We start from the raw sequence: 12,369 nt of genomic DNA, 5'->3' as shown, positions 1-12,369 counted from the left end.
TTGTTTGTGACTAGGGATGGGTTCATCACTGAGGTGTTGTCACAGCAGTCATTAATTTATGTTAATTTCTATTAATTTGCCAATAGTAAATCTGCATGGGGACAGCTCTAAGGCAAACCTGAAGCCAGGGCTTAAATCCTGAGGTCAGTGTTACTTCCCTTAGGCCCGGGGGATAAACTGTGCCGCATTTCCTAGTGTGAAGGTTTAAATGGAATTTGTGCAGGTGAGGGAATGAAAACCCCAATGGGAATCCTTTAAAAAAAAAAAAAAAAACACATTAATTTGGAAAACTGGAAAAATTCAGAAAAAGTCAGCTGCTGCCCAGCCCTGTCCTTGTGTGTGGTCAGTGTCAGTCTGTCCCGGTTCCTGACCCTGTTTTTGTCATCCCTCCTGCCCAGGATTGCCATGGAAACCTACATCAGGCAACGCCAGCTCATCATGTCCCCCCTGATCACCTCGCACGTCATCGGCGAGAACGAGCCCCTCACCTCCGTCTTCAACAAGGTCATCGCCGCCAAGGAGGTCAACCACAAGGGCCAAGGTGCAGCCTGGGGGGATCCCGGCCTGGGGGGATGGATTTCTGTAGGGCCAGGGTGGTTTCAGCCCCACAAAGGGTCATCACACTCTGAGGGTTGACCAGCAACCTCCCAGAAGTGGCTTCAGAATAATTAGCGAGACGGCTGATGGAGGGGTTTTGAAAAAGCAAAAGGGTTTTAATTAAAGAAGAAAATGACAAACTATACAAAACAGAAGAGTGAGAGCCCTGCACAGGGCAAGGAGGGCCCTTGTACCTGCTAAGACACCCCGAAAAGCCCCAAGAATCTCCTGCTCTCTCTTTAGTATTCAATGATCTCGGTGGGATTTTTGGCTTGCTGCCCAGTAGAAAATAACCACATTCCTTGAGGAACAGCTCAAGGCTCCAACAAGTGCCTCTGTCCTGGCACTGGGTCAATTATGGTGAGAGGAGCATGGAAGTTTCTGGTTCTTCTTCGTTAAAAGTTCAGGGGTGAGGCTTAAACACTTTTCCTAATGAGGGAACACCTGCTGGGGTGTGGGGGTGCGCTGCAACACCGGGGGAGGTTTATTCCCAGGGGAATAAAGGGGTGGTGAAAGTCCAGAGATCAAGGTTTAGTGGAGGTTAATCCCTCCCCCAAGCCCAGTGCGTGGTCTTGGTCATGGTTGTTGCTTTGTCCCTTTGTCACCCCGTCACACACGGAGCTAAAATCCAGATAAAACCAGACAAAACCTGCCTGGGAACAGCTCCTCCAGCTCCTCGCTTGCGAGTCATGGCCTTAAGGTCAATATTTTTTAATACCTTTAAAATAAAAAGTGTTTTACGGGCCTGAAATATTTGTAAGTGGACGTGGCTGCGTGTCCCGAAAGGCTTTGGGGTTGAATCAAATTATTCTGGATTTTTCTGGTCTTCCTTGGCTCAAAGACACTCGAGATTCATCTCTGGAAGTTTGGGGTTTACTTCACAGAATCTTCTTGCTCAGCAAAGTCTGACTCAGATTCAGGGACATGGAGAACTGGGCAAGAAAGAACCAGGTGGGGACGCGGAGTTTTCATGAAAACACAGATTTTTTTTTTTTTTGGAAGCACAGGCTTAAATTTCACCGGTTTGTACCTTTTTGTTTTCAGTACCCAAGTGTCATCTCCCTTTTCTCAGGTCTCTGGGTCTCCCTGAAGCTGCTCCCTGGCGATCTGGTTCAGGTTCAGAAGGATTTTTCCCACCTTGTAGACAGATCCACTGCAGTGGCTCGAAAAATGGGGTTCCCCGAGATCATCCTTCCTGGTAGGTCCCGTGTGCCGCTACATTCCGTGGAGTGAAAGAGCCACCTGAAATTCTAGAATTTCTGTCAGAAAAAACCTTTTATTTCTATTTGAAAACTTCTTATTTTTTCTTCAGATTTCCAGGTTAGTTTCTTCTTTATTTTTTTTTTTTGTCACAAGAAGTCAAAAACATGAGTTTCCTTTCTTACGGCTAAATGATGTTTTTTGGAGGGGGTTTTTGGAAGAACACGTCTCGTTAGTCAAAGGAATTTTTGTTGCATGTGGCTTTCACTCATCCATTCAGAGTGGATTTAACCCTAGAGAGCTCATTAAATTAAAAGGAAAAAAAAACCCCAAAATATAAGGACAGAGGTTTGTAGAAAGGAAAATGGTTCGTTTCAGAAGATTTTTATGCAATTTGAGACGGCGATGAAAATGGTGTGACGGTGGGTGACATTAATTAAAGGCTGAGAGGAAAATGAGGGTGACGTGGTATCCGAGGGTGTTAAATGTTAACCTGCTCCACCGGGGATGAGAAACCAGCTCACTAAACCCTGGGACACTGCAGGTGACGTCCGGAACGACATCTACGTCACCCTGATCCAAGGGGAGTTCGACAAAGGCAAGAAGAAAACCCCCAAGAACGTCGAGGTCACAATGTCAGTGCACGACGAGGACGGGAACCTGCAGGAGGTAGGACCCTGATGGAGATTTACCACCCAAAATACCCAAATTGTACAATTCTGCTTGAGGCCAGAGTGTTTGTAGCCCCACAGATGTGTATCAAACTCTGAGGGATGACCAGCAACCTCCCAGAAATGGCTTCAAAATAATTGGTGAGATGGCTGATCAGAGGGGTTTTGAAAAAGCAAAAGGGTTTTAATTAAAGAATTGTTCTATATTCTATATGATGTATATTTTATATAATCGTTCTATACAGAACAAAAGGGTAAAAGCCCTGCACGGTGCAGGGAGGTCCCTTGCAGCTGCTAGACACCCCAAAAAGCCCCAAGAAACTCTCTGCTCTCTCCTAAATACTCAGGGATCTAAGAGGGATTTTTGGCTTGCCGCCTAATAGAAAATATTCATTTCTTTCATTTCATTCCTTGAAGAACAGCTCAAGGGTCCAACAAGTGCCTTTGTCCTGGCACTGAGCCAATTATGTTGAGAAGGAGCGCTGAAGTTTCTAGTTCTTCCTTAAAAGCTCATGGATGAAACTCAAACTCTTTCCCAGTATGGAAACACCTGCTCAGGTGTGGAGGTGCACTGCAACAACTCCATATTCACCTTTTTTTTTTTTTTTCCCCTCCCCATCCCTCGTGTTTTGTTCAAAGAAAGCCATCCACCCCGGGGCTGGCTACGAGGGCGTCTCGGAGTACAAGTCTGTGGTTTATTACCAGGTCAAGCAGCCCTGCTGGTACGAGACCGTCAAGGTAGGGCTCAGCCCCTCACCATCCTCTTCCTCTCTGTGCTGGTGGCGTGAAACCACCAGCTGCTGATTGAATTGATGTTCGGTTTGTGAATATTCTGGTTTTTGCAAAGCCCGGTTAAAATATTCTTCTTTAAAGGCACGTAAAGCACAGCAAAGTCTTGGCCTGCTGTGGCTAGCAGCCTTTCTCTGGCTCTGATTATGATCTCAGTCATCATTTCCGTGGTTGTGAATGTTGTTTTTTGGAGACCTGTAAGGTAAAAAGATTGATCCTGTGATCAGGAAAGGATCTTTTTCAAAAGGGTCCCACTGAAATTTGAATTTTTTAATTTTTTTAATTACTTTTAATATATTTTAAAAAGATTTTTTATTATTTTAAATATTTATTATATAACATTATAGTATCTATAATCATCATGTATTTTCTATGATAAATACATTATATATTTTCTATGTTATTATAATATTATAATAACATATATTATTAATTATATATGCTATTATAATTATAATATATATTGTAATATTATAATTTCTAAATTTTTATTGTTATTGAATAGAAAGATGGGGCTGTTCTTTTGTGATTAATTGTAACTAAACATTCAACAGTTTTGTACTTTTGTTTGGGATTTTAAATTACAACCTGATGTATACCACGCTTCTGTTAATACAGCTCTATGACACTAAGGATTTTCACACTTTTTATATTGATATAAAACCTAAGGTTCACACTTCTTGTATGTGGGACAAAAAAATGTTATTTTTTTATGAGTTATAGTCTTAGTTATAGAGTATTAGTTATCGTCTTTATGTAGCTCACGTTTTTGTGTTGGCTTTTTTGCTCTTGGGAGTTGTTAATGTGTTTTCTTGTCTGATACAGCTTCACACTCTTTGTTGGAATTCACAAATTGCATTTTGCATTTGCGCTCCCCAGTGCTGGGACAGGGGACAGTGAAAATGCTGATTTTTTTTATCCCGTCCCCCCTTTGCAGGTGGCCATTGCCATAGAGGAGGTCAGTCGCTGCCACCTGAGGTTCACGTTCCGCCACCGCTCGTCCCAGGAATGTGAGTGCCAGGAACGGGGCACCCCCAGGGTTGTCTGCTCCTCTGGAGTGGTTTGAAAGCAAAACCAGTGAGAGACTCCAAGTCAGAAATACGATTTAATAGGAAGACAGAAAAGAAAAGTAAAATAAAATAAATGCAGTCATATAAAAGACCACTGACAGAGTCAGAACACAACCTGAGCAGAGTGGTGGAAGCAGTCCAGATGAGGTGGTCTTCCTGGAGCAGTGATCCCACAGAAAGGTCTGGTAGCTGGGATCCTCTGGGAATCCAGTGGGTGATCCCTGTGCTGTCCCAAATCCCAGATTATATCCGGGTGGGAATGCTTGGCTCCTCCCCCTGGGTGGAGCATCTCACAGTGGGCTGATGTCAGTCTGTGAGTCCTGCAGTGGGTCATTGGGGGCCCATTAACCCGAGACAGTCCTGCAGTGGGTCCTCGATGTCCCATTAACCAGAGATAATCCTGCAGTGGGTCCTCGATGTCCCATTAACCCGAGACAGTCCTGCAGGGGATCCTCGATGTCCCATTAACCAGAGACAGTCCTACAGGGGGTTCCTGGGGGCCCATTAACCAGAGATAATCCTGCAGTGGGTCCTCGATGTCCCATTAACCAGAGATAATCCTGCAGTGGGTCCTCGATGTCCCATTAACCAGAGATAATCCTGCAGGGGGTTTCTGGGGGCCCATTAACCAGAGAGAGCTCCTGGGGGAGTCACCTGTGGGTCACGGGCGGGGCATTGATGGCTCATTAACAGAAGATAACCCAGAGGAAGGGGACAAGGGAGACTCTGCCCCACCTGGTCCAGCAGCCCATGAGGATGGTGATAGAATCCACACTTTGTGCACATCTTACACTGAAACCCACGACATCCTCTCACTCCCACTGAGCGCAGAACTTAAATTTGTTTATTCACATTATTTCGGGTTTTTTCTTGCTCTGTTTACTTATTCCCGGTTTTGTGGCAGGCGAAAAACCAAAAATCATTCGAGTTTTTTTGCACCCGAGGTTTGGTGCTGGTTTTGTCCTGAGACTGAAAGTTGATCAGGAGCAACGTTTTATTCCCCCAAAAGATAATTATCAATGTTTGTTACTGTTTTGGCTTCTCAATTCAGGGTGCTGTTTTTAATTTATTTCACAAAATTTACTGCAAGGCCTGGTGGGCTTCTAATGATCTTCCTCTAGGGGGATTTCTAATTAGGCTAATGAGAGAGTTAGAGCTGCTGACGAGGTTACAGGGCTGCGTTTTGGATGGTGTGGACGTGAATAAGGCAGTTTCTAATGAAGATCTCTCCTGTTTGCAGCCAGGGATAGGTCTGAGAGAGCCTTTGGCATGGGCTTTGTGAAGCTGATGAATGCAGATGGGACGACGCTGCAGGATGGCAAACACAACTTGATCGTTTACAAGGTAACCTGGGCATTTCCAGCCTTATCTGGTGTTTGACCCCTCCAAACTCTCTCCTGGCTGATTTTCCAAGCAGTAAAAAGCTACAAAGTGTGTGTGGGAGGGTGGGAAATCCTCCTAAACTCCATGGCTTTGGAAATACCTCAGCTCATTTGCAGAATGGGCAACTTATCCCTGAAATTGGAAACTCAAACCATGATAGAGATGAAATTCACAGAATCACAGACTGATTAGGTAGGAATAGACCTTCAGGATCATCGAGTCCAAACCCATTCTGGCCATCGCTGTGGGGTGTAGCCCTGGTTCCGTGCCTGAGGTGTTTTGGTTTTCTGAAATTCTTTTCCCAGGGAATTTTCTGGAAACAGGAGAAATGTTTTTGTAACTGTAACTTTGTTATTCATTCCTTTCCCTAGAAGGGACTTCTTCTTGATGTCCCTCTGCTCTGACCAATGTGAGTGAAGAGGTTTTGTCTTTGTGTCACCAATCCAATTGGTCTGTGTGAAATAGTATAAAAGGGAGACACATCCCAGAAATAAAGGAGTCACTTTCAGCCCTCTGAATCTCGGAGTCTGTGTCGTTGTGGTGTAAAACAGCATCAGTGGGACATGACCCTTCTCTCTGCTGTGTCCCACCAACAGGGTGACAACAAGAAAATGGAAGATGCCAGGAGTTACTTGACCCTCCCTTGCACCAAAACAGAGATGGAGGAGAAGGAGGCTCCCACGGGGAAAAACCCTCTGGCCAACTTCACCCCCACCAAGGACAGCACCAAGGACAGCTTCCAGATCTCCACGGTCATCTGCTCCACCAAGCTCACCCAGAACGGTAGGGCTTGTGCTGGCGCTCTCAGATGCAGAGGGCATTTTCTTCAGGCGGGTTTTTGTGTGTGGGCAGAGAGCACCAGCTGTCATTTTTCTTTCATTTTCACGTGTCAGCGGCAGCTTTGTCCCATCAGGCTGCCAGAACAAGCTCCCAGGATGTTTGTGCAGCCCCTAGAAACCTTCCCACTCAAATATTTGATGCAGACTGCCAGTGTTAAACCCGAAATTTTGTTGGCACAGCTGGAAATGTCACCTGTCGGTGACAGTGCCTGTGTTTGGTTCAGAATTTTTAATATTTAAGGTTAATTACCTTCTTTTGCCTGTTAAGAGAGCAGCAGTGAGGACTGAGCTCTCCAGGGTGGTGATGTGCATTCACTCTGCCATGCTGCCAGAGGGATCAAAATGAAGAGTGATGTGTGAATTAATCCAGCCTAGTAAATGATGGGAGATTGAATCCAGTGCTGGTAAATGATGGGAGACCTCCAGCAGCTCTGGAATGTTCCTGGGCTAAGTTCTGCACTCCAATAAAATTCCCAGCTTGAGATACCTGCTCTTGAGCCCATAAAAAACCCCCTGCAAAGTGGTCTCCAAGTGTGTTGTTATCAGATGGCAGCCAGCTTTCCATTTATAGCAGGGCTTTGCTGTTTTGCCGAGACAAAAGCAGCACCTCAAGGTAACGCTCTGTGCCTCAGGGTGACTTTTCCTTGTGCACTGACTAAAAATAGCCCCCAGCCTCGCCGTGGGCTGGCGTTTGCTGATTGCTGCTGCTTGGTGTCCTTGTTGCAGTTGACCTGCTGGGTTTGCTGAACTGGCGCTCCAACGCGCCCAACATCGCCCACAACCTCAGGAAGCTCATGGAAGTGGAAGGAGGAGAAATTGTGAAGGTAATCCCAGGGATTTGAGTCTCCCTGGTGTACAGACTCTGGTGTGTTGGACCCAAAATGTGTCTGGCCGGGTTGGGAGGGCAGTTCTGGGTGGAAGGAGGAGAAATCGTGAAGGTATTCCCAGGGATATTTCCTAATCCTGTCTCACAGCAGGAAAAAAAGGGAATTAGAGTCCAGCAAATGAGGAAATTTCGCAGTTCAGCGGGGCTGGAAGGGGAAGAATCATCCAACTCCTGCTCCTGTGCAGGATGCAAGAAGCAATTCCTTTTCCCCACCCTTTCTCTGCCTCTTTTCCCCTCCAGTTTTTGCCAGACACCCTCGATGCACTTTTCAACATCATGATGGAAATGTCAGAAAATGAAACCTATGATTTCCTGGTGTTTGATGCCCTGGTGAGTGAATCTTCTGTGGGTTCAGAGTTTAATTTCAGTCTGCTCCCGGTGGTTCCAGTGAGCAATTGGTGTTTTGCTCTAGAAATAAATGATATTTGAACACTCCTTAAGGCTTTCTTCAGGAGCCAGGACTGAAGTACACATCAGGTTTTTAGTGGCCACAGTGAAAAGAGGCAATAAATTGCACACGCACGGTATTTAGTGACTGCTGGAACATGAATAACACTCTCTGTAGCATTAATGCTGTTGGTAAAAATTACGATTAATTTTAATTTATTAATTAATTTAAAAATTATTTTATTGATTTAAAAATAAAATATAACTTTAATTATTAACTATTTGATTCTTTAATTTTAATTATTAAAAAATTATAACCCAGCAACATAAACGGAGCTAAAGACTGTTCTATTTGAGTTACTGTGCATCTGTTTCCCCTTCTGGATTTCTGGCAGGTGTTCATTATTTCTTTGATCGGGGACATCAAGTTCCAGCATTTCAACGCCGTGCTGGAGACTTACATTTACAAACACTTCAGTGCAACCCTGGCCTACGTGTGAGTACTGACCCCGGAGTGTCCCTGTGGGGATGAGATCACCTCTTGGTGATGTAAATTATGCGGTAATTCGTGATGATTTTAATGTGACGCAGGCAGCAGAGAGCAGAGTTCCATCCCTTCTCTGCCTGCAGGAGAGAAAGAATCCTCCTTATTGCTCTTTTTTGCCCCGTAAAATATTTTTGTTGGGAGGGGTTTTTTTTCTGTCGGAAAAGACTCTTCTGTCGTGGACCTTCACCTTCCAGCCCCTTGATCAAAGGTCGTCACCGCTGTGGGAGCAGAAGTGAAAAGTTGAAACTGAGGCCAAAACCAGAAGCCAAACTGCTTTTCCTCTCTAAAAGTCTCTTTAATTTTTACTGATCCACATGAATTACTGGCTGCCAGCAGTCCCCCTTCTCCTGGAATGCCACTTTCACTGCTGCCACTTTGTGATTTCCTTTTTCCTTTTCCCACACTGGGAATTTGCAGCTTCCTTGGGCAGCTCCTTTCAGGGAAAAATAAAAAAAGAAAAGCAGAGCAAGAGGGTGGGATCTGTAGAGTTTTAGCCCAAGTTTTCAGGAGGAAATGGGCCATGAGGAAGAGCTCTGTGGTGTTTATGGGCCTGCAGTTCCTCTCTGGGATAAGGAAGCTGGATTTGCACAGGAACTTTATTTTTTTTTAAAAAAATTATTTTATTTAAACTCGTCGTTTTGTTTCCAAAGGAAACTCACCAAAGTCCTGAACTGCTATGTGGGGAATGCTGAGGACTCCAGCAAGACAGAGCTGCTCTTTGCAGCCCTGAAAGCCCTGAAATACCTGTTCAGGTTCATCGTGCAGTCACGGGTGTTGTACCTCAGGTGGGTGCAGCCTTTCCCTCCTCCGGGAAAACCCACTGGAGTTCCTTCCAGAAAATATCACTAAAGGGGATCTTCTTCTCCACCAAATCCTCCATCACTGACTGATTAGGAGGATTTCTCTTCCTTTTGTCTGTGGCTGGAAACAAAAAAAAAGTTGAGCGAAAATTAAAATACCGGATTAGAAGGGAGAGAAAGCTTTTAGTTCCCCCGTAACTTGCAACAAGCAGCACATGGCAGAGCTGAAAAGAAGCCCAGTATTTGTTTATGAAAAGTAAAACGTGGAATTTCCTCCTCATTTCCAGAAACTTTAAGAAACAATTCCACAGACACGTAAATCCTTAGGTGAGGTGGGGGGTGACGCATTTTCCAGCTGGGGCAAAATCAATGACAGTTAACAAACATCTTCCCAGAGATTCACACTGAGAGTTTGAAACCCTTCCTTCATGTCCAGTCTGGATTTTTTTCTCAGTTTAATCCTTGGAACCCAAGCAGAATTTGCTGCAGTGGCAGCCTGAAAAATGCAGTTTTTTCCCCCCCTTCAACAGATTCCAGGAGGAAATAACTGCAAAATCCCCAATTCCGTTTTTACCCCCGCATCTTTGTGGAAGCAGGTGGCACTCAGGTGTCGTTCCACGGGATGAAATCCTGTTTCAGCTGCTGTTTTCCCCCTGTCCTTTGCAGTGTTTATGGGAAGAGTGAGGATGGGAATGAATTCAACGATGCAATTCGCCAGCTCTTCCTCTCCTTCAACGTCCTCATGGACCGGCCCCTGGAGGAGGCTGTCAAGATCAAGGTGAGCGTAATTTCCAGGGAAAAGCAAAAAAACTTCCATTAGATCAACTGGTGCAGCCGGGAAAGGGCTGGGCCAGAAAAAGGGATGAGGGAATTGTCCATGAATCCCTTCTCCTCCACTTTTCCCACTCTGACTACACATCTGGGGGGGCTCTGTGGATTCATAAATCTGATTTTAAACCTGTTCTCTGCAGTTGTCCCTGTGTTTTTCTCGACAAAAACTGAATTTCCCACGTGTGTTTGTTTCATGGCCTTGTTTTTTTTTTTTTTTTTTTTTTTTTTTTTTTGTTTTGTTTTGTTTTGTTTTGTTTTTTTCTTCTTTCAGGGGGCGGCTTTAAAGTATTTGCCAAGCATCATAAATGATGTCAAACTGGTGTTTGACCCCGTTGAGCTCAGGTAACTTTACTAAGTGTGTTTGTCCTCTAAACTTCACCTGGTGGGAAGAATTTTGGCAATTGGGCTAAAAAACGGCCGCTCTGGTTATGATCTGATGGTGGAGAGGATGTGCGTGGGCTCCAGGAAGTGCTTGCAGGGCTTTAAAGGAGGTCAGTGGAGTTCAGAGGATTCTGTGCATCCCGATTTTTCATTCTGGGAGTGTCCAAGGCCAGGTTGGACAGGGCTTGGAGCAACCTGGGACAGTGGGAGCTGTCCCTGCCCCTGGCAGAGGTGGAGCTGGGTGATTTTTAGAGTCCCTTCCTACCCAAATCATTCCAGGACTCTGGGAATCCTCACAGGCACCTCGAGATTTTACTGAAAAGCAAAATCTGAAGTGTTGAAATCTCACACAAGTTCTTGGTGAATGCTCCTGGAAAGTGTCAAAGGCAGAGCCTTGGCTGGGAAACCAGAGGTTGTGTTTATCCAGGGAATTCTCAGCCCTGTGGATTCCTGGTGCTGGCGCTCAGAGCTTTGCCCTGGCCCTGTCCTGACACAAGTGATTTGCTGGGAAGCAGCAGACAGGCAGCAAATGCCCGTGGAATTGGATTTAAGGGAGTCTGGGGTTGGAGTGAGTCATCAGTGGGCAGTGTCCCTGTGGGATGGATGGGAATGCTGATCCTGCCCCCTCTGGGCAGTGTCCCTGTGGGATGATGGGAATGCTGATCCTGCCCCCTCTGGGCAGTGTCCCTGTGGGATGGTGGGAATGCTGACCCTCTGCCCCCTCTGGGCAGTGTCCCTGTGGGATGGTGGGAATGCTGACCTCTGCCCCCTCTGGGCAGTGTCCCTGTGGGATGGTGGGAATGCTGATCCTGCCCCCTCTGGGCAGTGTCCCTGTGGGATGGTGGGAATGCTGATCCTGCCCCCTCTGGGCAGTGTCCCTGTGGGATGGATGGGAATGCTGACCCCCTGCCCCCTCTGGGCAGTGTCCCTGTGGGATGGTGGGAATGCTGACCCCCTGCCCCCTCTGGGCAGTGTCCCTGTGGGATGGTGGGAATGCTGACCCCCTGCTCCCTCTGGGCAGTGTCCCTGTGGGATGGTGGGAATGCTGATCCTGCCCCCTCTGGGCAGTGTCCCTGTGGGATGGTGGGAATGCTGATCCTGCCCCCTCTGGGCAGTGTCCCTGTGGGATGGTGGGAATGCTGACCCCCTGCCCCCTCTGGGCAGTGTCCCTGTGGGATGGTGGGAATGCTGATCCTGCTCCCTCTGGGCAGTGTCCCTGTGGGATGGTGGGAATGCTGATCCTGCCCCCTCTGGGCAGTGTCCCTGTGGGATGGGTGGGAATGCTGACCCCCTGCCCCCTCTGGGCAGTGTCCCTGTGGGATGGGTGGGAATGCTGACCCTCTGCCCCCTCTGGGCAGTGTCCCTGTGGGATGGTGGGAATGCTGACCCTCTGCCCCCTCTGGGCAGTGTCCCTGTGGGATGGTGGGAATGCTGACCCTCTGCCCCCTCTGGGCAGTGTCCATGTGGGATGAGTGGGAATACTGACCCTCTGCCCCCTCTGGGTCCCACACAGTGTCCATGTGGGGTGGGTGGGCTGGTGCTGGGTGGGATTGCTGACCCCCTGGACAGTGTCCCTGTGGGATGGGTGGGATTGCTGACCTCTGCCCCCTCCGGGTCCCACACAGTGTCCTCTTCAGCAAGTTCATCCAGAGCATCCCTGAGAACCAGCTGGTGCGGCAGAAGCTGAACTGCCTGACCAAGATCGTGGAGAGTGACCTGTTCAGGCAGGCGGGTGAGTGGCGCCAGGGGGGCTCGGGGTTCTGTCCCACTCCCCCCAAAACGAGCTCCCCTGGCAGTCACTGGGCCAATCCACCATGGAATCATCTCTGGGAGCATTCCTTGCCGTGGAAGAGCTGAAAGAGTTTGTTTTGCTGTTCATTCTTCATATGGTGCCCAGTATGTGGGGTCCTGATGCAGGGTGGGGATTTAGGAGGAGGGAGGAGCTGAGTGAGCTGTTTGATGGAATATGCAGAATTTATAAATGAAAG

General features: G+C 47.1%; 1 protein-coding gene across 1 annotated transcript in view; it reads left to right on the top strand.

Annotated features, from left to right (window-relative positions):
• DOCK5 (dedicator of cytokinesis 5) overlaps positions 1-12,369 on the top strand; it is an 82,423-nt gene that overhangs the window by 34,964 nt on the left and 35,090 nt on the right. The window contains exons 12-25 of the mRNA XM_066206365.1: positions 399-541; positions 1,670-1,795; positions 2,342-2,466; positions 3,108-3,206; positions 4,195-4,267; positions 5,568-5,671; positions 6,307-6,493; positions 7,276-7,373; positions 7,676-7,765; positions 8,218-8,318; positions 9,020-9,154; positions 9,836-9,947; positions 10,272-10,342; positions 12,007-12,113. Of these exons, the coding sequence (XP_066062462.1) occupies positions 399-541; positions 1,670-1,795; positions 2,342-2,466; positions 3,108-3,206; positions 4,195-4,267; positions 5,568-5,671; positions 6,307-6,493; positions 7,276-7,373; positions 7,676-7,765; positions 8,218-8,318; positions 9,020-9,154; positions 9,836-9,947; positions 10,272-10,342; positions 12,007-12,113 (1,571 nt within the window). The remainder of the gene's footprint in view (positions 1-398; positions 542-1,669; positions 1,796-2,341; positions 2,467-3,107; positions 3,207-4,194; positions 4,268-5,567; positions 5,672-6,306; positions 6,494-7,275; positions 7,374-7,675; positions 7,766-8,217; positions 8,319-9,019; positions 9,155-9,835; positions 9,948-10,271; positions 10,343-12,006; positions 12,114-12,369) is intronic.

Source organism: Chamaea fasciata, unplaced genomic scaffold, assembly GCF_029207755.1.
Source record: "Chamaea fasciata isolate MVZ Bird 193981 ecotype frontalis unplaced genomic scaffold, bChaFas1.0.hap1 SCAF_30, whole genome shotgun sequence".
Taxonomy (NCBI): domain Eukaryota; kingdom Metazoa; phylum Chordata; class Aves; order Passeriformes; family Sylviidae; genus Chamaea; species Chamaea fasciata.
This window is presented reverse-complemented; position numbering and strand designations above follow the sequence as displayed.